General features: G+C 35.8%; 1 protein-coding gene across 4 annotated transcripts in view; it reads left to right on the top strand.

Annotated features, from left to right (window-relative positions):
* Positions 1 to 22869, top strand: part of LOC148939209 (doublesex- and mab-3-related transcription factor 1-like) — a 65229-nt gene that overhangs the window by 24304 nt on the left and 18056 nt on the right. The window contains exons 1-3 of one of the 4 annotated variants that reach the window (XM_089107275.1): positions 5792 to 5900; positions 14441 to 14573; positions 20966 to 21163. In XM_089107275.1, the coding sequence (XP_088963401.1) occupies positions 14519 to 14573; positions 20966 to 21163 (253 nt within the window). In that variant the 5' untranslated portion in view covers positions 5792 to 5900; positions 14441 to 14518. Of the gene's footprint in view, positions 1 to 5791; positions 5901 to 8704; positions 8724 to 14421; positions 14574 to 20965; positions 21164 to 22869 lie in introns of those variants that run through there. The other 3 variants (XM_089107276.1, XM_089107274.1, XM_089107273.1) reach the window with 3 other exon arrangements.

The following is a 22869-nucleotide window of genomic DNA, read 5'->3' as shown; positions in this document are numbered from 1 at the left end:
GGGTATGCAAAAAGTAAAGTAAAGTTGTCGTGAAAAAGATAAGTACTTCAACTTGTAAAATTGGTTTAGGAATGATATTAAGAAAAGAACTTCTTCTGAAATGCCTTTGAAAAGTATTGCTTGGAGTTGAGGTATCCAAAAAGCTGTAAAGTAAAGTTGTGGGTGAAACGGATGGGTACTTCAAGTTGGAAAATGGGTTTATGAGGGACATTAAGAAAGGAACTTGCTCTGAAATGCCTTTTGAAAGGTATTTCTTGGTGTCGAGGTATCCAAAAAGCTCTAAAGTAAAGTTGTGGTGAAAAAGATAAGTACTTCAACTTGTAAAATTGGTTTAGGAAGGACATTAAGAAAAGAACTTGTTCTGAAATGCCTTTGAAAAGTATTGGTTGGTGTTGAGGTATCCAAAAAGCTGTAAAGTAAAGTTGTGGGTGAAACGGATGGGTACTTCAAGTTGGAAAATGGGTTTAGAAGGGACATTAAGAAAGGAACTTGTTCTGAAATGTCTTTTGAAAAGTATTTCTTGGTGTTGAGGTATCTTAAAAGCTGTAAAGTAAAGTTGTGGGTGAAAAGGATGGGTACTTCAAGTTGTTAAATGGGTTTAGAAGGGACATTAAGAAAGGAAATTGCTCTGAAATGACTTTTGAAATGTATTTCTTGGTGTTGAGGTATCCAAAAAGCTGTAAAGTAAAGTGGTGGGTGAAAAGGATGGGTACTTCAAGTTGGAAAATGGGTTTAGAAGGTTCATTAAGAAAGGAACTTGCTCTGAAATGCCTTTTGAAAAGTATTTCTTGGTGATGAGGTATCCAAAAAGCTGTAAAGTATAGTTGTGGGTGAAAAGGATGGATGCTTCAACTTGTAAAATGGGTTTAGAAGGGACATTAAGAAAGGAACTTACTCTGAAATGGCTTTTGAAAAGTATTTCTTGGTGTTGAGGTATCCAAAAAGCTGTAATGTAAAGTTGTGGGTGAAAAGAATGGGTACTTCAAGTTGGAAAATAGGTTTAGGAGGGACATTAAGAAAAAAAGTTGCTCTGAAATGCCTTTTGAAAGGTATTTCATGGTGTTGAGGCATTCAAAAAGCTGTAAAGTATAGTTATGGGTGAAAAGGATGGATGCTTCAAGTTGGAAAATGGGTTTAGGATGGACATTATGAAAAGAACTTGTTCTGAAATGGTCTTTGAAAAGTATTTCTTGGTGTTGAGGTATCCGAAAAGGTGTAAAGTAAAGTTGTGGGTGAAAAGAATGGTTACTTCAAGTTATAAAATAGGTTTAGGAGGGTCATTAAGAAATTAAATTGCTCTGAAATGCCTTTTGAAAGGTATTTTTTGGTGTTTAGGTATCCAAAAAGCTGTAAAGTATAGTTATAGGTGAAATGGATGGGTACTTCAAGTTGGAAAATGGGTTTAGAAGGGACATTAAGAAAGGACATTGCTCTGAAATGTCTTTTGAAATGTATTTCTTGGTGTTGAGGTATCCAAAAAGCTTTAAAGTATAGTTGTGGGTGAAAAGGATGGGTACTTTAACTTGTAAAATGGGTTTTGAAGGGACATTAAGAAAGGAACTTGCTCTGAAATGCCTTTTGAAAGGTATTGCATTGTTTTGCGGTATCCAAAAAGCTGCAAAGCAAAATTGTGGGTGAAAAGAATAGGTGCTTCAACTTGGAAAATAGGTTTAGGATGGACATAAACAAAAAAAGTTGCTCTGAAATGCCTTTTGAAAGGTATTTCATGGTGTTTACGCATTCAAAAAGCTGTAAAGTAAAGTTGTGGGTGAAAAGGATGGATGCTTCAAGTTGTAAAATGGGTTTAGGATGGACATTATGAAAAGAACTTGCTCTGAAATGCCTTTTGAAAAGTATTTCTTGTTGTTGAGGTATCCAAAAAGGCAGTTTAGTAAAGTTGTGGGGGAAGAGATGAGTACTTCAATTGTAAAATGGGTTTAGTAAGGACATTAAGAAAAGAACTTGCTCTGAAATGCCTTTGAAAAGTATTGCTTGGTTTTGAGGTATACAAAAAGCTGTAAAGCAAAGTTGGGGGTGAAATGGATGAGTACTTGAAGTTGGAAAATGGGTTTAGTAGGGACATTAAGAAAAGAACTGGTTCTGAAATGCCTTTTGAAAGGTATTTCATGGTGTTGAGGCATTCAAAAAGCTGTAAAGTAAAGTTTTGGGTGAAAAGGATGGATGCTTCAAGTTGGAAAATGGGTTTAGAAGGGACATTAAGAAAGGAAATTAAGAAAGGACATCAAGGAAAATTAAGAAAGGACATTAAGAAAGGAAAGGTATTTCTTGGTGTTGAGGTATCCAAAAAGCTGTAATGTAAAGTTGTGGGTTAAAAGGATGGGTGCTTCAACTTGGGAAATGGGTTTAGAAGGGACATTAAGAAATGAACTTGCTCTGAAATGTCTTATGAAAAGTATTTCTTGGTGTTGAGGTATCCAAAAAGCAGTAAAGTAAAGTTGTGGGTGAAAAGGATGGATGCTTTAAGTTGTAAAATGGGTTTAGAAGGGACATTAAGAAAAAAAAGTTACTCTGAAATGCCTTTTGAAAAGTATTTCTTGGTGTTGAGGTATCCAAAAAGCTGTAAAGTAAAGTTGTGGGTGAAAAGAATGGATGCTTCAAGTTGGAAAATGGGTTTAGGATGGACATTATGAAAAGAACTTGTTCTGGAATGGTGTTTGAAAAGTATTGCTTGGTGTTGAGGTATCCAAAAAGGCTGTATAGTAAAGTTGTGGGTGAAAAGGATGGGTGCTTCAAGTTGTAAAATGGGTTTAGAAGGGACATTATGAAAAGAACTTGTTCTGAAATGGTCTTTGAAAAGTATTGCTTGGTGTTGAGGTATCTAAAAAGGCAGTATAGTAAAGTTGTGGGGGAAAAGATGAGTACTTCAAATTGGAAAATGGGTTTAGGAGGGACATTAAGAAAGTAACTTGCTCTGAAATGTCTTTTGAAAAGTATTTCTTGGTGTTGAGGTATCCAAAAAGCTGTAAAGTATAGTTGTGGGTGAAAAAGATAAGTACTTCAAGTTGAAAAATGGTTTTAGAAGGGACATTAAGAAAGGAACTTGCTCTGAAATGTCTTTTGAAAAGTATTGCTTGGTGTTGGGCATTCAAAAACCTGTAAAGTAAAGTTGTGGGTGAAATGGATGGGAACTTCAACTTGGAAAATGGGTTTAGGATGGACATTAAGAAAATAACTTGTTCTGAAATCCCTTTGAAAAGTATTGCTTTGTGTTGGAGCATTCAAAAAGCTGTAAAGTAAAGTTGTGGGTGAAATGGATGGGTACTTCAACTTGTAAAATGGGCTTAGGAATGACATTAAGAAAATAACTGGTTCTGAAATGCCCTTTGAAAAGTATTACTTGGTGTTGGAGCATTCAAAAAGCTGTAAAGTAAAGTTGTGGGTGAAATGGATTGGTACTTCAACTTCTAAAATGGGTTTAGGAGGGACATTAAGAAAACAAATTGTTCTGAAATGCCTTTGAAAAGTATTGCTTGGTGATGGAGCATTGAAAAAAGCAGTATAGTAAAGTTGTGGGTGAGAAGGATGGGTACTTCAAGTTGTAAAATGGGTTTAGGACGGTCATTAAGAAAATAACTTGTTCTGAAAAGATATAATAAAGCCTTAAAAAAGTATTAAAAAATGGGGGCTCAGGGGCCTTTGGGACGGCGGGGGGCCCTTTGGGGGGCTCGGGGGACCCTTTGGGAGCCCGGGGGAACCTTTGGGTTGGCCCGGGGGACCCTTTGGGAGCCCGTGGGACCTTTGGGGGCCGGGGGCTTCCTTGGGGGTTGGAGTTGGGGGATTGGAGCCCTTTGGGGTTGGGGTAGGGGACCTCACGACACTGTTGAAATGGAACTTGTGCATTATAACGACCATACTCAAATCCTCTTCTAAAACATCTTCTAAAATCATCTTTTAAAATGTCTCTAACTGTTTCGCCGAAATAATTCCCTTAAATGTCTAAACCGGTTTCGCTCAAATAACCCCTAAACGTAATTTCAGCGTGTTCCTTTTGTTTTTGGCATCCCTGCGCTGTCACATTTCAAATTGCTAAGAAACCCTTTCCCGCGTTAATCTCTTCATCTCTAAGATCAAAATATTCGCCCGGAGTTTCTTGGAGATTTGTTTCTGGGGTAAAGTTTATTAATATCTTTGGAGTTAGACCAGGAGAATTGTTTCCGTGGCAAAGTTTAGTAATGTCTTTGGTTTTCATCCAGGAGAATTGTTTCTGGGCGAAGTTTTTTAATTTCTGACAGATGATGTCATGCTTGATTGATTTGTCAAGAAAGGGGAATTAATTTGTTGTTTTTAAGGGGAATCATTGATTCACGAAAGGGGAATTGAGGTCATTGACCCACTTCGATTATGCAATCATTCTCCCTGGGGATTCCATGCCCATATTTGGTGTACACGTGGGACTGACATTACCACGTGTTCTCCCTGGGGATTCCATGCCAATATTTGGTGTACTGATCGGAGATACGTTCTTTTGATAACCGAAGTATGTACTGATCGGAGTCATAGGGTCATTTCTACTAGTGTCCCCCTTAAAAACATATTTTTTATCAGAAAATCAACTACGCTGAACAAAATGGCTATCTCAAAATTTTGATTGGATGTGTTTGGGGGAATGACGGGTGTGGGGGGAGGGCTAGTTGCCCTCCAATCACTTTCGACTATTAAAAAGGGCACTCCCTTTGAATTTCCAATGGAGTGAGCCTTTTTTTAAGTTTCTTCGACAACACCTTCTATAAAAACCTTTTATGCCCCCAGGGCATAACTTAAAACCCTTGCCTGGAGGGTTATAACATATTTCCTATCTGGAAATCAACTACGCTGAACAAAATGGCTATCTCAAAATTTTAATGGGAGGTGTTTGGGGAAATGCTGGGCCTGGGGGGGGGGCTAGTTGCCCTCTAGACACTTTCTACTATTAAAAAGTGCACTAGCCTTTTGAATTTTCAATCGAATGAGCCTGTTTTGAAGTTTCTAAAACAACGCCTTCTATAAAGACCTTATATGCCCCCAATGCATAAATTAAAACCCTTGCCCTGAAGGTTGTGGGGGAGTGTCCTCCTCAAAAATATATTTTCTATCTGGAAATCAACTACGCTGGATAAAGTGGCTATCTCAAAATTTTGATTGGATGTGTTTGAGGGAATGATGGGCGGGGGGGGGGGCTAGTTGCCCTCCAATCATTTTCGACTATTAAAAAGGGCACTAGAACTCTCGATTTCCAATCGAATGAGCCCCCTTTAAAATTTCTATGACTACCCCTTCCATATGAATTGCCTCTGGAAAAAAAAAAATTAAATATTGGAGCCGTATGACCTTTACTATAGGCAACGCTGTAGCGTTGCCTCTGACAAAAGTCGTATATTTCTTTGTTCCTGGAAACAAAAGAGATTTGAATATCCCCAAATGTGCTTGACAAATTTCAAAGAGCGAAAAGTACTATTTGGTTTTGCAATACAAAAGCTATACATTCCTTTCATCTCGAAAACAAAAGAGATTGGAATATTCGCAAATATGCTCGACAAATTTCAAAGAGGGAAAAACCTACTTTGTTTTATAATACTACTTTGTTTTACATTCCTTTGAAATATAGAAGGAAAACATGCTATGAAACTATTGGAGCATTTTGACCACATAATATGGTATGAGGGAATGCCCGAAAATGAGTTGGTCCAATCGTCGATTAATTTTTAATGCTCAGAAGCTAAATCAGAAATATATCTTAGTAAAAATATGTCTTTAGTGGAAGAGTTAGGAATCGAGAGTCGGAGTTTAAGTCTTAATCTCGAAGAAGGCTTGCAACTGTCTATTATGAATCTTGTAACAGTTAGAAGCTAGTTTATTGAAGCGTTCTTATCTTATACTTGTACACTGCTGTCTATACCGGTGTAAGTGACAATAAATCTATTACTTTCTTAATTGTGTTTTTTTTTATATGTCAGTATCTCGATTGGTAGTTGATAACTAGTTCTGTGTCTCCAGAATCGCTCCCTAAGGAATCTAATCTTCGTGAACCATTGAATGAAGTTTAGTAGAATGACGACTCCAGATTTTATGGCTACGCGTTTATGTTAAGGATTCTTCAACAGTAAGATCAAGAGTCAGTCAGAGGAAGAAGCATAAATTTCACCCCGTAAAAATACACCTTAAGTTCCCCCCGTAATAATGTTATGTTCGACACATTAAATTCCACCCGTAATATTACCGATTCAGTTTTCCGCGCGGAGACGTTGAGGGTAATTGTCCGGGGGGGGGGGGGTACATTTTCGCCAGGGTTGAATTATCTAGCGGATATTTCTGTGGGGTTGGGAGATTTTTCCTTGGAGGTGGAACCAGATTTCCTGGCGTCATATGAAAAAGAATCCAAAATTAAATAAAAAAAAGTTTTTTCAACTTAAAGTAAGGAGCAGCATTAAAACTTAAAATGAATAGAAATTATTACGTATATGAGGGGGTTCATCCCCTCCTTGACACCTCACTCTTTACGCTAAAGTTTTAATTTCGTTTAAATTCTTTAAAAACGACTCCTGAAACGCAAGGGTCGTTTAATTAGAACAATATGTAACTTTTTTTAAAGCACCGAAAAACTGTAGCGGGAAGAGCGGATTGTTGATGAGGGGGTAACCCCCCTCATATTCGTGATAGTTTCTTTTCTTTTTAATTTTCAATGTTCCTCCTTACTTTCAGTTGAAAAAAAGACTTGTTTTTTTTATTTAATGAAGCTTAGAGACAACCATTTTTTTAAAGGTAATGGAAAAAGTATGTCAATAGTACAAGTATATAAAAATGAAAAAAGGAAGTAATTGCAAAAAAATGCACAAAATAATAGCCTACTTACAAAAACTAAGATGTAAACTCCCAGCTTTCAGTTCTGTGGATCAATGCCGAAGCATTGGACGGATATTTTTTAACAATATCGACAAGTTTTGAACTTGTTTATCAAACACCAAAATATTTAATGCCTTTAGACTACTCAGTGTTTATAAAAGTAAAGTATTGTCAAAGTAGTTTGTTCAAAGTAAAACATTAAAACTAAGATTTAGAAAATCAAATAAAAATTTTTAGTTCAATATTTTTTATTTAATTTTGAATACCAGAAATCAATATATTTAACACCTTTATACTTCATAACTGTAAAATGTTAAATAATTTTCAAAGTGACAATGAGATAAATACAATCACTTTTGGAAAAAAAAATTAATGGTAATAAAACACAAAGAACGTATTTGTTCTGGCGCAAATTGCGAATGTTTCCAGGATCCTTTTCACGGGAAACATTTCTGATTATAGTGGCTTCATATATCAGCTCATGGGTACTCTGGCAATGCAAGCAAAAGTTTACGACATATTTTTACTGAAATTACCCCTTATTAAATTGTTTTCTACAATTATCCAAACTTCTTTGTGCACTAATAACTGCACTAATAACTAATAAACAAATACATAGTTAAAATCATCATAAAAACTTAATTATTTGATCTAATGTTATCAATAGTTAGGCTCTTATACTTTCGTTATTGACAAGTATTTACTTACCATTCATTACTATGAAGAATTTGATTTTTCCTTGTTGCTCCAACCAAATCATATAGAAACAGTGTTTGTGGAAAACTAGAAATGGGTCACTCAGTCACAAATTTGAACTTATATTTTTCCTTATTAAGGGTCAAAATCTACTGGCAGACAGCCAACAATGGGGCATCACACATTTTTTCAATGTTTTTTTTTTCCTATTTTGCTCTCATTCCTTTGTTTTCCATATAATTGCTTTATAGTCCCAAATTTCCAGGGGGGGCATAGCCCCCCTGCCCCCCTTGCCGGCTCCAATGAATCTATATGTCCTATTCGAGGAAAAGATCATAAGAAATTTTAAATTCGCCTAAATTAAACAAAGATCTTTTTCCAAGATTTATGGTTTATATTATCATATTATTGTTACGACAAGCACTGAGTGCTTACCGTTTTGGATGAAATAAATAAATAAGAAAACAAACAAAAATTTATTAAACTTTTTTTAATTTGATTTCGTATTAAACTGCGAAGCGTACACCGGCCGTCATAATTCCCGAAATAAACGGAATAAGCATGTTTGGAACTATTATATCTACAAGTCCAAACATTTCCCCCAAAATATTTTTACAAATAGTTTGTCAAATTTGGCCCCGAGACTAAGGAGGGGGGGGGGGCAAAAAAGGAAAACAAAGCAGAATGTTTATGCGTATCCAGGATTTTGTTCAGGAAGGTGTATTTTAGTTTTTTTTTTGAGGGGGGGGGGAATACGAAAAAGTTTACAAAATGCAGGAGAAGTTTGTTTATATGCATTTTTACTATGGTACTTTTTTACAAGTCTGACGCAAAATTTCGGGGGGTGGGTGTGTCAAACCAGGTAACCCCCTTGATACTGCCTTGTTTTAAGCACTGTTTAATTCCACATAGAGATCCTGAACAACAGTATAACACACCAGCAATTATTTAAAATATTTCTTTTACCCTTTACATGTATTAGCCTGTCATGAAGCGTAGTGACAAATAATGCATTAATTTGACTATACCATAAGAACTATAGAATGAACAAACTAGCTTTGCTTCTGTATCAATTAACATAATTATTTGTTCGAAAATATGGAAGACATTTAGTAATTTGACAGCTATGCCAATCCTGCTTTTTCTTCTTTTGTGGTATTGCTCTCTGTCAAAATAGTTGCTGTGTGGTAAGTTTTCGTTTAATTTTATTTGGTACTGGTGCACAATATGGTACACGCCGCTATAGACTGTATCAAGGAAACCAGTCACAAAACCCGTCAAACGGGCTATTTGCAAGAGACCGCTATAGATAAATGATTGCAAAGCCGTGGTTTCTCAATGAGTTACAATATTTAAACGATAGTTTTTTGAGGTTAAGGGGGGGGGAAGGTACCTAGGTTAGGATAGGTTATGTATTTAATATATGCTGTGCTTTACCCCCTCCCCCCTAATGTGCAAATATATAGCCCAAATTTGTTTCTAAACTATTATATATTCATTCTATTTTATTTTATTTCATTAGCATTGACCAAACTTGACTTATTTCGTTATAATGCACCATATAATGCACCAGTATGGTGCACATATAATGCACCAGTACCTTTTATTTATAAAAGGCTTCTCTAAAAGACTTCTTTTCCAAAATTAGGTATACTACCTTTAGATGGATACCTTTTATATCTTCATAAAACAAATCATCATCCCCCGCCTACATTTTCTTGAATTGTCGCCAGTATATATTAGTATTAAATAGCAGTTTTAATCGGGAGGGGGAGGGTTGAAGTAATGCTGGTGAGTTATGTAGTATTTAACCGTGAGGCACCCACTTGTTAGCTTGGTTACTACCCCAGCCACTGTCTCCTCTGCCCTCCTGTGACCCATCGGGCCAGGTACGTAAGCACGAATTTATTTTGGGAAGAACCGAGATTTTAGAAAGAGAAGGTAATAGATCGAAACATTGGCAAAAAAGTCGAATAAGCAGTTACAAGATAAACCGTATAAATAAGTCCAAGTTCAAGCCAAGTTCAGCTTTAAAGGATTGAACTTGGGCCCGCTCTCTGACTTCTTACTTGTCTTGGGCACAACCTCGTATTGTCACACACTAATTTATTTACAATTAGTGACATTTTTTTATTTATTTTAAGGCAAAAACAACGATATGTGCCAAAACTGGATTAGGTAGCCTACCCCCTCCCTCACCTTCTGTCGAAGAACCTGTGCCTTCTAGCTGCTGCTGAAAATGATGAATTGTGTCCATAGATCTCATACCCACATATTTTGGGGTTTTTGCACCGATATCTATCCTTGACTCTTTTCGGTCCTTAGTTACCAAGTGTCGGCATCTACTTCAGTGAGCGCAGGTTCGGCTCGTTACAGTCGTTTATTAGATTTTTTTTTCGGGGGGGGGGGGGTCGAATATAGGAAAAGGTTTGTTTTTAGGCAATTTTTTTCTCAAATTACACGACTTTTAAAATCGATCTTTGTGGCTGAGTTCTAAAAATAGTGAAATAGTTTGCTTATCTTTTACTTAAAATACACGATACACCCAAAGAAAATAGGAAAGTAATTAGAAGGAAATTTTTATTGCTTTAACCTGGGATTTGTAAGAATTAGAAACTACTAGCGCCACTGATAGTGTAGCGTTGCCCTATAGAACTGAAAGAGAGAAGCCTAAATTGAGTTGGTTTTTAATCTATTAAAATTTGTGTTTTATTCATAGGTCAAGTATCTGAGGACCGAACTTATAATTTCTGAGATCAACTCTTTTGCCTTGCAAATTTTTTCTTCGACTTTGAAGCGTTAAAGATATGTCTATAACGCTTCATAGAAGTATATAGAAGTATATCTATTGTACCTTGCTGGCAAAGTAGGCTTCTGAACCTCATGGTATTGTAAAGCAAAAGTAAAAAAAATCAAAAAGAAAAAAAGTCAGCCAATAAAATTAACACATCTATTGTTGTTATTAAGCTTTCATAATTAAATTTATGACTTTGCTAATTCTTTTGGTATAGTTTTAAAATTAAAGACAAATTCTATTACTCCACATTAATAAAAGTGTTTTTTTTCAACTGAAAGTAAGGAGCAACATTGAAACTTAAAATGAACAAAAGTTATTCTCTATGTGAAGGGCACTGCCCCCTCCTCAATACCTTGCTTTTCATGCTAAAGTTTTTTAGTACTTTAAACAAGCTTCCTATTCTATTTCAACGGCCCTTGTATTTCAGGAGTCGTTCTGAAAGGATTGGGACAAAAAGGCAAACTTTAACGTAAACACGAGGTATTCATTTCATCAGCCCTTATATACGGAATACCTTCTGTTCGTTTCAAGTTTTAGCGTTGCTCCTTACTTTCAGTTGAAAAAAATTATTTAATTTCTCTTTGATTTTCAAATAACGCCGGGAAATCCAACTTCTCTTTTATGGAAAATTTCCCCTTTGAAAAAATCCTCCATGGAAGACTGCTCCTGCGTAAAACAATATCATCCTCGCTGAAAATCCCCCCAGAAAATTTCCCGCGGACAATTCCTCCTGAAAAATTCTCCTTAAGCAACTTTCATTTGTAAAAAGACTTGTTTTTATTTAATTTCTGATAGTTTTACAAACCAGTCGGAAATCACCCTCCCAATTGAAATGATCTCCCTCGGAAAATTCCCCCATGGAGAATTCCCCCTGTGGAAAACTCCCCGATGGAAACTTTCTCCCACGAACCACGGATGACTTTGGAGAAAAATAGGAGTGAGAGGGGAGCTAGGGGTCCTCCAATTTTTTTATCAGTTAAAAATGGCACTAGAACTTTTAATATCCGTCCGAATGAGCCCTCTCCCGATCTCTTGGGACCGTTGGCTCGATGCGATCATCCCTGGGGGAAAAATTGAACAAATCCATCCGTAATCTTTCTTCTGGCAATTTTTTTTTCAAAATTCCACATTTTGCAGATGGGAGCTTGAAACCAAAACAGTAGCTTTCTCTGATATGCTGAATCTGTTGGTGCGATTTTAATTAAGATTCCTTGACGGTTTAGGGGTGTTTCTGCCCTTTTTACAAATTTCCTCAGGCTCATATCTTTTGATGGGTACATTAAAGTTAATAAATTTTATATGTTTGGAGTCAGCATAAAAAGCCCATTCTTTTGATGTATCTATTGTTATCAAAATATTGTTTTTAGAGTTTCGGTTGCTATTTGGCTGAGTGGCTCATTACTTAGAGCTCGTTACTACGGATTTTTCTACCATTAAAGTAGTTTGGTTTTTAATTATGTTTTCTGTTACGTTTGAAGCTTATTGGAACTAAAAGAAAGAATGAACAAAATATTAAAGTCATATGGGAGTTAAATTATACAGAATTTGAAGCAAAAAAATTTCTATCATTTGGCATTTTTCCTTTAACGCAGCATAAAGACGCAACAACAACCTTATAGACAAGGTTTTTATATATTTTTTAAATTATTTTATAAATAATTTAAATTTTTAAATAATATTTTTTAAACCTAATAGACGAAACGAGGTTTTTCAAAATCAAATATCTCTAAAATCGGAGACATTTGCTGGTGAACGAACACCATTGGACCAATCCCCTCGAAACTTAGTGCATTCTACAATTCCCCATATATCACATATCTTCATGCGACTCTTCTTCCTTATTTATTTTTCCCCCTTCTCTCAAATGTGCCCCCACTCCCTACAAGGCGAATAACTGAAAGTCAGCTAAAGTAAGCTTTTTTTTTTCTAATCAATTGTTGGTCGATTAATCGAAGAGAGTTTTCAAAAATATGTTGATCTGTTTGGAATATGCGCACTGTTTATTATTTGGAGCTCTTATGTTCTCAAAACTTGAAAATTGCCAAAAAAAAAAAATAATAATAATAATTTCTTGAAATTTAAACCATGAATCTGTATTAAGGAGACTGAAAAAGGCACACAACAACCTGTTTAAAACAAACGCAATGACCTTGTGCCAGAATTTTTGAAGGAAGTGAAATCCCAGAGTTATTATGGGGGAGGGAAGCAAAACTCCCATTTTGCATACAAGTCCAGTGGACATTGTCTGTCACACGTCACCCAAAATCAAGCCGAACTTTCATCCCTTGTTTCTATGACTATCTGCCTTAGTTCTGCCTTAGGTATGATGTATGGACGGATGAATGATAGACTTATCTATCAACAAGTGAAATGACATCATTTTTATACAATCTTATAAAAAGGGCTTATGTCAGATTTGCCTCTCACTCACTCGCGTTGTTGTGGGCTTGATGCCCACAACTACTTGATTTTAATTACAAACTGCATTCTCATACAAACTGACAGATGAAAACTGCATTCTCAAAAATGGACAGTAGTTCTTATTATTAACTACAAGCACCGGCGTTGTTAGCTTTCCACTTTGGAATAATATTTTTATTATCCATTACCCACTTACGTCGCAAAGATAAAGAGTGGAGTAAAAACACAAAGAAACATTGGAAAGGTACATGAAACGCAAAACTACTACTTAGGTCCCATCCATCCTCTTGGGACGTTTTAGAGCCACTATTTTCGACATTTCATGGACCAGTGCTCGATATGCTGTTCAGTCAGGTCCAGTTCTGGATGGTTGGGTGATATAATGTCGATCAAAGTTGTCAATCCACCTGTTACGAGGTCTTCCTCGCTGTCGACACCTTTCAACAGTCTTTTCGAGTGAGATCTTGGGTAGTCGAATTGGGTCCATTCTCTTGACGCGCCAAAACCAACAAAGTTGTTTCACATTTTTGATGCGTTTTTCAAAGTGTCTTTTTCACCCTCCCCCCTCCAAACCCCCCCCACCCCCCCCCCCCGAAAGAAACATCCTCCCAACAAAAGTCCTGGTTAGACCCCGGGGATTATACATCAATTTCTACCTCCACCCTCCCCTTGTTTTCTCCTTAGAATTAATTCTGTATTTTTCTGATGCCTGAATGACAGATGGGATGTTTTGGCGTTAAAATGCATCCTTTGAGGTATCTCCCTCCCTACCTAATTACAAAACAATTAGAATACCCCATTGTAGAAGCTTAAGTGCATTTTTAAGGTTTGTAATTTGCCCACGGACATATTTTGCGGGGGAGTTTTCTGCAGAGGGGGGAATTTCAGTAAGGAGAAAATTTTTGGGAATAATTTTCTTTCCGAGGGGATATATTTTCCATGGGGGGGGGGTTTCCACGAGGAGACATTTTCCATGTCGTTTCTTCTAACTTTGTTTAGGATCGTGTCTGTTGATTTTAGTCTTCTATGGACTATGGAAACACAAAAGAGAATCTACAAAATAATTAACAGAACTAACGGACGGAATAAAGACAAGGTAAGGGTTAAATAACACTTTTTCTTTGAGGAAAACTCAAATAAAACAAAATACAAGAAAATGCACTTCCCCTTATACCAAAATGAGACAACTTCGACAAAAGCATTTCGCAGGTTATTGGAATATATATACATATCTTTGTCTGAGTCGTAGAAACATAACAAAAATGCATCAAAACATTTGACGCATTTTTTAATGTCCCTCCCCCCGAACAAAAATCCAGGATAGGGCCTTGGTGTAGTCTTTTCTGTTTTATTTACTCCATTTGTAGTCGTGTACTGTTTTTCAAATATGTAATAAAATTATCAGTCAATTAAAATCTAGCTGACAGAATCATTTTTACAGTTTTGTTTTCCAAGCTAAAAAGAAATGTTTGCAAATATCTTTAATTATATTTAGGAACACGATGTATATAAAACATTTACAAATCACAATATTCGAAACTGATCTCTTCCTAGCTTTATTTTCTTATCCATTCATCAAATAAGACTTATCAAGTAACCATTACCAAGGCTTACTAAATTAGCATTAGTGTCTTAAGTTGCTTGTAAATAAATAAAAGTTATTTTAGGCTACTGTCTTACACCTAGGTGTACCTCACAACATTCCGCCGACGTGGGACAACTGTCTTGTAGCACACAGCTGTGCTGCTTGTTGGAAAGTGAGAAATGCTGTCTGGAAGAAGAAGAAAATATCCAAAAGATGATGATACTCTTGATGATTGTAAGTATTTGAAAATACTATAAAGAATAAGGCAATGAAGTGAACAGTAGTGGTTCTGGTGTATTGCGCCCGGGGCAAAATCTGGATTAGCGCCCCCACCCCTGTCCCCTAAAAAGTTTTAGGCCAAATTTTAATAAAGTTTTCATTTATTGACAAAATTTGAATGCAAAATTTAACTAAAAACATTAAAATTAATTAAATTTCGCTGTACTAACTTTTATTTTCAAGAAATGGTGATAATGATATGGGAAAAATCAAAATTTTTGATTGAATTTACTGATACTTGCTGTCAACGGTGCCCTCTACTTTATTTTAATAAAAACAACATAAAATTCTAAAACGGTTATAACCGTTCGATTATTCATTTTAAATTATGCGCATTTAAAATTTTTGCGCCCGGGGCAATTGCCCCGTCTCCCCTAAAACGTCCCCTGGAAATAACGTTGCACTTATTGTTTCCGTCAAATGAATTAACATGGCTTTCCAAAAATTTCGTATTGTCTCTGAAATTATCAGTGATTTTAAGCCAAAGCTGATAATTGTGAAATTATTTCAAGTTTTAAAATGAAAAGATCAAAAGTTTATCCTGAAGGGACTAAGGGATTAGTCTTATGAACAAGGAGTGGGATTAAAGGAATGTCAAGTGTCTTCAATATATTGTTTGTTTTCCACACGTCTGCTTTGTAACAAAAGGGGGGTCGTATAAACCTTAGAAACTTTTGGATGCATTAATAGCATTGTGTTCGTGTGAGGACACCCTAGACGGTCAATCATTTTGATCAAAAGCTTCCGTCAATCAATTGATTAAAGCATGATTGGTCGTCTAGTAACCGATTGAGTCATTCAAACTTTCTATCAATCACCATCAACGCTTGACTCAAGCGTCAAACAGGTTCCTAGACGGTCAATAATTTCAAGCCTGATTAGAGTGGATTCCAACTCTGATTAGTTAATTAAATAGTTTGTGGTAACAAACTGTAAGTAAGGAGCAACTCGGCCAAATAGCATTAGAAACTCTAAAAAACGGAATTTTTCTAATAATAGATACATCAAATGAATGGGCGTTTTATGCCGACTCTAGATATATAAAATTCATTAAATTTCATGTACCCGTCAAAAGCTACGAGCCTGAGAAAATCTCTATGATTTTTAAGAAAGGGTGGGAACGCCCCTTAAAAGTCAATACATCTTAATAAAAATTCCATCGTCAGATTCGGCATATCGGAGAACCGTACCGTAAGTGTGTTTTTTTTTTTTTTTTTTGTGTGTGTGTGTGTGTTTGTTTTATTTCTTTGCCAGGGTGATCGTATCGAACCAATGGTTATATAAGATCGGGAGAGGGCTCGTTCGAACGGAAATTACAGTTCTAGTTCATAACCAAAACAATTAGAGTGCAACTAGATTTCTCCCCCCCCCCATGCTCCTTTTTCTCCAAAGTCATCCGATCAAAATTTTGAGACAGCCATTTTGATCAGCATAGTTGAAAGGTCTAGTATCATGCCTCTTGGGATGACACAACCCGGAAAGTCCCGGGAGAAAAGGCTGTAAGTTATGAAATTTGTCTAGTGTTAACATATAGTATTTGATATTGGGAAGTAAACAGGCATTTTTGGGGGAGACTGAATTTTATGTGTGGTCGGGAATTTTCCGTCGTGAGGACAGTTTCTGGGTAAGAACTTTCGAAGGGAAACTATACACGGGGACGGGGGAATTTACTAGAATCCTTATACAAAACTCTTATTATTTGATTTACATTCTCTTTGCCAGTTCAATTTTCTACGTGGAGATATTCCGGGAAAATGGCCCGGGAAAATTTTCAAAGGAGATTGTCTGCGGGATTTCTCCAGGGGAGGGATTTTGTAAGGGGAGATTATCCATTGGGATAATTTCACGAGGGAGAAACTTTCCATTGAGACATTGGGACTTGGGAGGAGAGAATTTCTAGGAAGTTTTCCACGGAGGGAGGATTTCCGGCATGATTTGAAAATGACTAGAAATTAAAAGAAAAGCTAGTTTTTTTTTTCAAACGAAAGTAGCCTTAAAAACAATTTTCCAGGTGGAATTGTCCGCAAGAAGTTTTTGGGGGCAATTTTCAGCAGGGAAAGAATTGAATGTGGATGGGAGATCTTACGCAGAAGGAACTTTCCAAGTAGGAATTTTCTTGGGTGGATTTTCCATGGAACGAACAGAAATTATCCCGTATATGGGGGCAAATCCTCGCCTCCTCAATACCTCGCTCTTTAAACTAATTTTAACTTTTTGTCCCAATTATTTAAGAACAGCTCCTGAAAAGCAACAGCTGTCTAATTAGAGAAAGGACATTGTTAAAATACAAAAAGAAACTTTGGCTTGAAGAGAAAGGTATTAAGGATGGGATATCTCCCTAATTTACGGAAGAATTTCTGTTCTTTTAAGTCTTAGTGTTGCTCCTTACTTTCATTTGAAAAAAGAAAGATTTTTAATTTAATCACTGAAAGGCTGAAACAATTTTCAGGGGAAAATGTTGACATGCTGCTGATTTGAATAGGCAAAAATAGCCAGTAGCTTATTTTTATTTACCCTGAGCCCTAGTAATACAAATCATGGTTTTGTAGTATTCGTTCTTGTAATATAAGTTTTATCGTATTCTATTCAAAATTTTTTTTTTTTTTTGCAAAATACTCTTTCATTAGAAATTTTGTCATTGAATTTTGCCGAACCTAAAGTTAATCAGAGCAAAAATCTGATCAGAAATATCGAAATCGTTACACCGAATATCGAAAGTAAAAATATCGATATATCGTTTAATCAAATTATCGCCCAACACTATTATACAGAATAATTAGTCCTTCTATTAGTTACAAAGAATAAAACTCTGTGTCTTGAGATGTCACACTCAAAGAATCAGGAAGCCTCTCTGTCGGTGTGGTGGCAAGGGTGGCATTGAGGTTCATATCTGGCCTCAGACAGCTTGGTAGTGCAGCGAATTGTTAGTAGTAGTAGCATCATCTGTGGCTGGACTTCTGTACCCAAGTAAGGGATTGGTCAGACAGACACATTTGGGCATGGACGTCTTGCTGTGCCTGCATGTGAAAAATGCTTTAGCATGTAAATAATCTTACGAAGCTGAAATGCGCTATTAATGGTAGAGAGTAAAAATACAAGAGGAATTGTCGTTCTGGAATATCGTTTTGATCACCAAGACATGTTGGTATCTGTATGTTCAGCATTACTGCTATTACTACTGTCACTACTAACAAATCGCTGCAGCGCCAAAGCGTATGCCCCCAACACAGCTGCGCACACTTCTGTTCCATCCCAGTCTATTAAAAGCGTCTGTCTTTACCTCCTTCATGAAGGTCTAATCTCCTTAAAATCCTTTATGTGACATCTCCCTGCCCTAGTTGGGGATAAACTGCTTTTTGTTTGACCCTAGATGGAAGGCCAGAAAGAACAAGGTTTTGGAATCTTTCATCCTTCATCCGAAAAACATGACCTAACCATCTCAGCCTTACTTCCATTATAGCTCTGGAAAGTGGGATAGAACCAAGTTTTTCGTACTATTTATTATTTGACCTACGTTCAGTTGAAAGGATACTTAAAACTATCAGTATGCAATTTCTCTGGAAAAACATCTGGAAAACAAATCTTCCTCTTTCTGTCGAAGCTTGTACGTTTCAGAACCACACTTGGCCACTGTCATCATCTTAGCTTCCAATATTCTATTCTTGATTCGCAGACATATCTTCCTATTCCTCCTTTTTAATTTTTTTCAACACTTTTTAATTTTTTTTAACTGGGACAAATACCTCGGGCCTTGGCTATTCTACTTTTGGTATATTTCTTGTATCCCCTGTCTTCGCTAATAACATTACCCAGGTAAGTGAAGCTATCTACTTGATCAATCTAGCCTCAACATTACCTTTGCCTTGTTCTGATTTCGTGAGGATTTCTCAGAATGGGGCAAATGAAACTCAGAGAGGAAAGAAAATAACAAAATGAAAAATGAAATAAAAAAAGGTGAATATAAGAATGGGGCAATATAAGACATGAGGGGCGGCTATTTAATTTTAAGAGTTAGCTAGTAGGAGGCCGTTAAAACGGAATTTACATGTGACAATAAAGTTATGAGACGCAGATATTCGACGTTTAAGATAGTTAATGAGAAGCCACCTCGCAATTTGTGGGGAAGCCCATTTTTGAATTGATCATCTGAAGGTTTTTTTCCTGATCCTGTTGAGTAGAAACCTTGTATAACTGAGGTTTTTTTAAAGAGATGTATGATAATGTGGTCAACAGAACTGCCATCTATTTTTAAATTTGAACTTCAAAATTCTGCTCATAGATTATCAAATGATTCACATAAGAAAAACGGCGAGTTTTCTTAATTTTTGCTGCCCTGATTGTAATAAAGTTTTAAATAAACTTTATTTGGTTTACGGTGGTAGGTCTTCCCATATAAAAGTTAATCAATGATTATAACAGGAAATTTGCCACTTTGCAGAATCATTATGATCAGAAAAAAAAATCATAGACGTCTTAGCAGAGTTATAGCAATAGCGAAGAAAGATTTTTCCATAGCCTGGTTTGTAGCTGTGTAATGTTCAAACCCATTTTTCACAACTAAGCCGCTAAAATGTATTTGGCTGGAAAACGAATGCAACACCGATGAGGCATTCTAACTAAAGCGTGTCTTTTCCTATGATGTCTTAAAAAGAAACTAATCTGATTATTATAATGATAAAGCCTTTCAGAAAATCAAGGCCGTCAATTCACGAAAATGAAGTTGGGTTAATTTTTTTCTAATGAGGATGGCCTATTTTTCAACATCTAGAAGGGGTGCAAAAATGACAAAAATTGTAAGATGTTTTCGTAAGTAACATCGTTACTAACCATTGTTGATAAACTTTTTATGTTTTAGATTCCAGATTAATTTCAGGTTTATTTTTTATTATTATTATTCATTACTTATTACTAGGCTGTAATTATTTGACTTCGGTCATATGTTCGACTTCGGTCAGGAGAGATCTTTTTTGGTAATATTCCAATTCGGCCTGGACTTAGGCAGGGAGGGGTTCTGTCACCATACCTTTTTAATGCTTGTTTATACCCTGTGCTTTCTTGTATTTTTCCGTCGTGTTTTATGGGTCTAACTAATTTATCTTATATTGCTTATGCAGATGATTTATTACTTATTAGCCGTTCAAAATTCACCCTAGCTAAGTCTACCCAGTTTGTTTCTAAGCTTTTGGAAAAAATTGGCCTTGTGCTTAATACTGAAAAATGTGAATATTTAGTTTTCAATGCTAAAAACCCAAGTAGTAATTTGAGTTGTAGTTCTTTTTCAGTTAAGCTGGCTCCTGCGTTGCGTTGGCTCGGGATTAGTATCTGCTCTTCTATTTCAGCTATCCGTGCTAGTGCACTTGCAGATATTAAGAATAAGCTTAAAGCAGGTTATGCTAAAATTGTTCCAAATCGTGACCGACATTCTCGTAAGGCATTGGCTAAACTCTATTCTACTTATTGCGACCATTCCATTCTTTTTCTATCAGGTTTGCACACATTTTTTAATAATAGTGATATGCAGGATATTAAGAGTTTTGTTTTTCCGTTATTGTAAATATCTTTTATATTTGCCTCGTTGGTATAGAAACCGTAAGATTATTCGAATATTTAATGCAACTGATAAATTGACGTCATATAATAAGTTGGACTCCAAGTTAAAAGATGAGGCCTGCAAGCGGTTGGGTCCTTTTCATCCTCTTGTGTGATTGTTTTGATTTGTATTTTTTATATTGATATTATTTTGCATGTGTTTTGTTTTTGTATGTCTTTACTTTTTATTTTCTTTTGTTACTCCACTTTTTTATAATTGTTAGTGGGTCAAAAATAAATTAAAAATAAATTAATTAATTAATTTTCTATTTATTACTTTATTTGAAACTATACATGGACTTATTATTTTTGTCTGAATTTCGAATTTAACTAAATATGTGCTGGGAACTTATCTTTTCTAGTCTTGCCTTGCCGGTTTTAGGGTTAAACACGTAGACAGTAAATTTGTCGGTTGTATTTTTCAGCTCTTAGGCAGTTCTTCCGGCCACTATTCAAGGGAATGACCTTTCACTACTCTCGGTGCTTAGGCATAATTTTACTTTTTAAAATTTAGGGGTGGGGGGTAATTCGTTTCAATTTTTTCAATGAAATTACGAAAAAAATACACTTCAATATAAATACCCAAAAAAGGTTTTTTAAATTTTAGGGTACAGTACAACCCAAACCCAACACACACCTCCCCCAATTAACGTCCCTGCTTTTTACGTCCCTGGGACTTTGAGTTTTCATGCTTCTTGTACAAACTCTCTCGTTTTGACTTAACAAATATATTAGTTTAGAAAAGGGATCTTTTTCAGTTGCGGATCTGAAAAAGAGGATTGCAAGTTGTGCCCGGTGTAGGAACCACAATATAACAGTACCCTTGAAAGGGCATAAACGATACTGTAAATATAAAGATTGTGTCTGTTCCCGATGTATGCTAACATTCGAGAAACAAAAGATTATGGCGCAAGCCATTGCTCTGAGGAGACAGCAAAAACTGGATGAAGAATTGAGTAAGTCCTTCCCTCTCTTTATTTGTTTTCTTTATTTTCAATTCAGTCTTCAGTTTGAAACAGTGTTGTCAAACGGGTTGTGTGTGTTATTTTTGTGTACTTTTTTTAGGTGGCTATGAATTGATTTCTTTCAATCAGTACTTTTTTTTCAGTTATTTTTCGAAAAGTTGCGCGTTCGGTGCAAATGAGATTTGTATTCTTTCACAGATTAAAAAAAAAAAAAAAAAAAAAAAAAAAAACCAGATCGTATGCTCCCCATGCGTTTGAAGTAACTTTGGTCATAAGCTCTTTGTGAGTTTACCGTGAGTTTGTCAAGCGTAAATACTTAAATACGTTTACCTGAAAACTAGACTCGTTTGGTATGGTCTTTTTATAATTTTTCTTAGTTCTTCGTTCTTTGTTGTACATTAAAACTTACAAAATAGGTCTAATCAAAAGGCAAAAAGTACCGAGGTAATTTTTCTTGGTTTCACCATGATTCCTTGACCAGGTTAAACTTTGAGTTTAAGTTTAGTAATTTTCCAGACCTGATGTGATGCTTTAGAAGTCAATAAGGTTTATTCTTTCTATGCAAGTTCTCGTGACGAAAAATTTGGGGGTATGGGCAAAATTCATTTTTCAAATGTAGGGAGGGTAATTTTCCTTCAATGAAAATACCAAGAAAAGGTATTTCTCAATATCTAAGGGGGAAATTTTCTTGTTTTTTTTATTTTTTCAAGAAAAATATCACAAAATGTTTAAAATCTAGAGGGGCTGAGGGTAAAAATTTTAAGGGGGTGATTGCCTCGCTCCCCAATTGGTGGCCCTGACCCTATGGTCTTAATATATCAACCTGAAATGGTAATTCTGATATTATTCGGTAGCTGAGATTCAGCTTTATCAATCTGTCGATTTCCCTTTTTTTCTTTTTTTTTTCAGAAATTCTTTAAAAGATGTGAAAATAGTTAGATTTTCCTTTCCAAACAACTTTAGATAATTCTCTAAGAAAATGTTTAAGCAATATCATTTTTCTGTCTCAGTAAATGGTGTTCAACTCTGTAGATATATTGTCAGTTTTTTTGCAAATTACAGTCGTAAGCTGGTTGCAGAGTCGCATGTTTTAGAGAGAAGATAAATATTCAGTTCCAAAACCTGCACTGTATAAGAGAGCAAAAAAAAAAAAAACTGGAAATGAATGGTACTGTTAATTACGACCAGATTTTATTTTAGCTAGGCTGCTTCTCAGGTCTTTTATGTTTTTTGTATAACCTTTTTTATTTTATCACCTGAGTTTGTCGTCAGGTCCGTTAATTCATGCTCGTCAGGTTCGGTTTAAACAACATAACTCTTGTCTACCTTACTTATAATTAATTGATGATGACGGGTGTCAGTGAAAGAACCGGCTCACTTTGGTCGCCAAACCTTACATATTGAAAATTTTTGCAGGATTCTTGATCAATGAAGGTGCTACATGCCCATCTTCTGCTAAAACAATTGTTTGGTTTTAAAATCATATTGTTTAAGGTAACCAAATTTTAAGGTAACCATTTTGTTCAAAATAGTCCAAAGACCAAATAACTATGCTTCCAGAGTTGAAATTCCCCCAGCCCCATTGGCGAGGCTGTAAGTAAGGCTATGCAAGTTGCTTATTGTTACTTTGATATTTTGTTTACTATGATACTTTCATTTACTGATTTATGGGGCAACTTTGATTTAGAGGGCAAGGG

This window comes from Artemia sp. Qi Xiang Cuo, chromosome 21 (assembly GCF_049724085.1).
Source record: "Artemia sp. Qi Xiang Cuo chromosome 21, ASM4972408v1, whole genome shotgun sequence".
NCBI classification, from domain to species: Eukaryota; Metazoa; Arthropoda; class Branchiopoda; order Anostraca; family Artemiidae; genus Artemia; species Artemia sp. Qi Xiang Cuo.
Note: the sequence above shows the minus strand (reverse complement) of the source record. Positions and strands in the feature narration are given on the sequence as shown.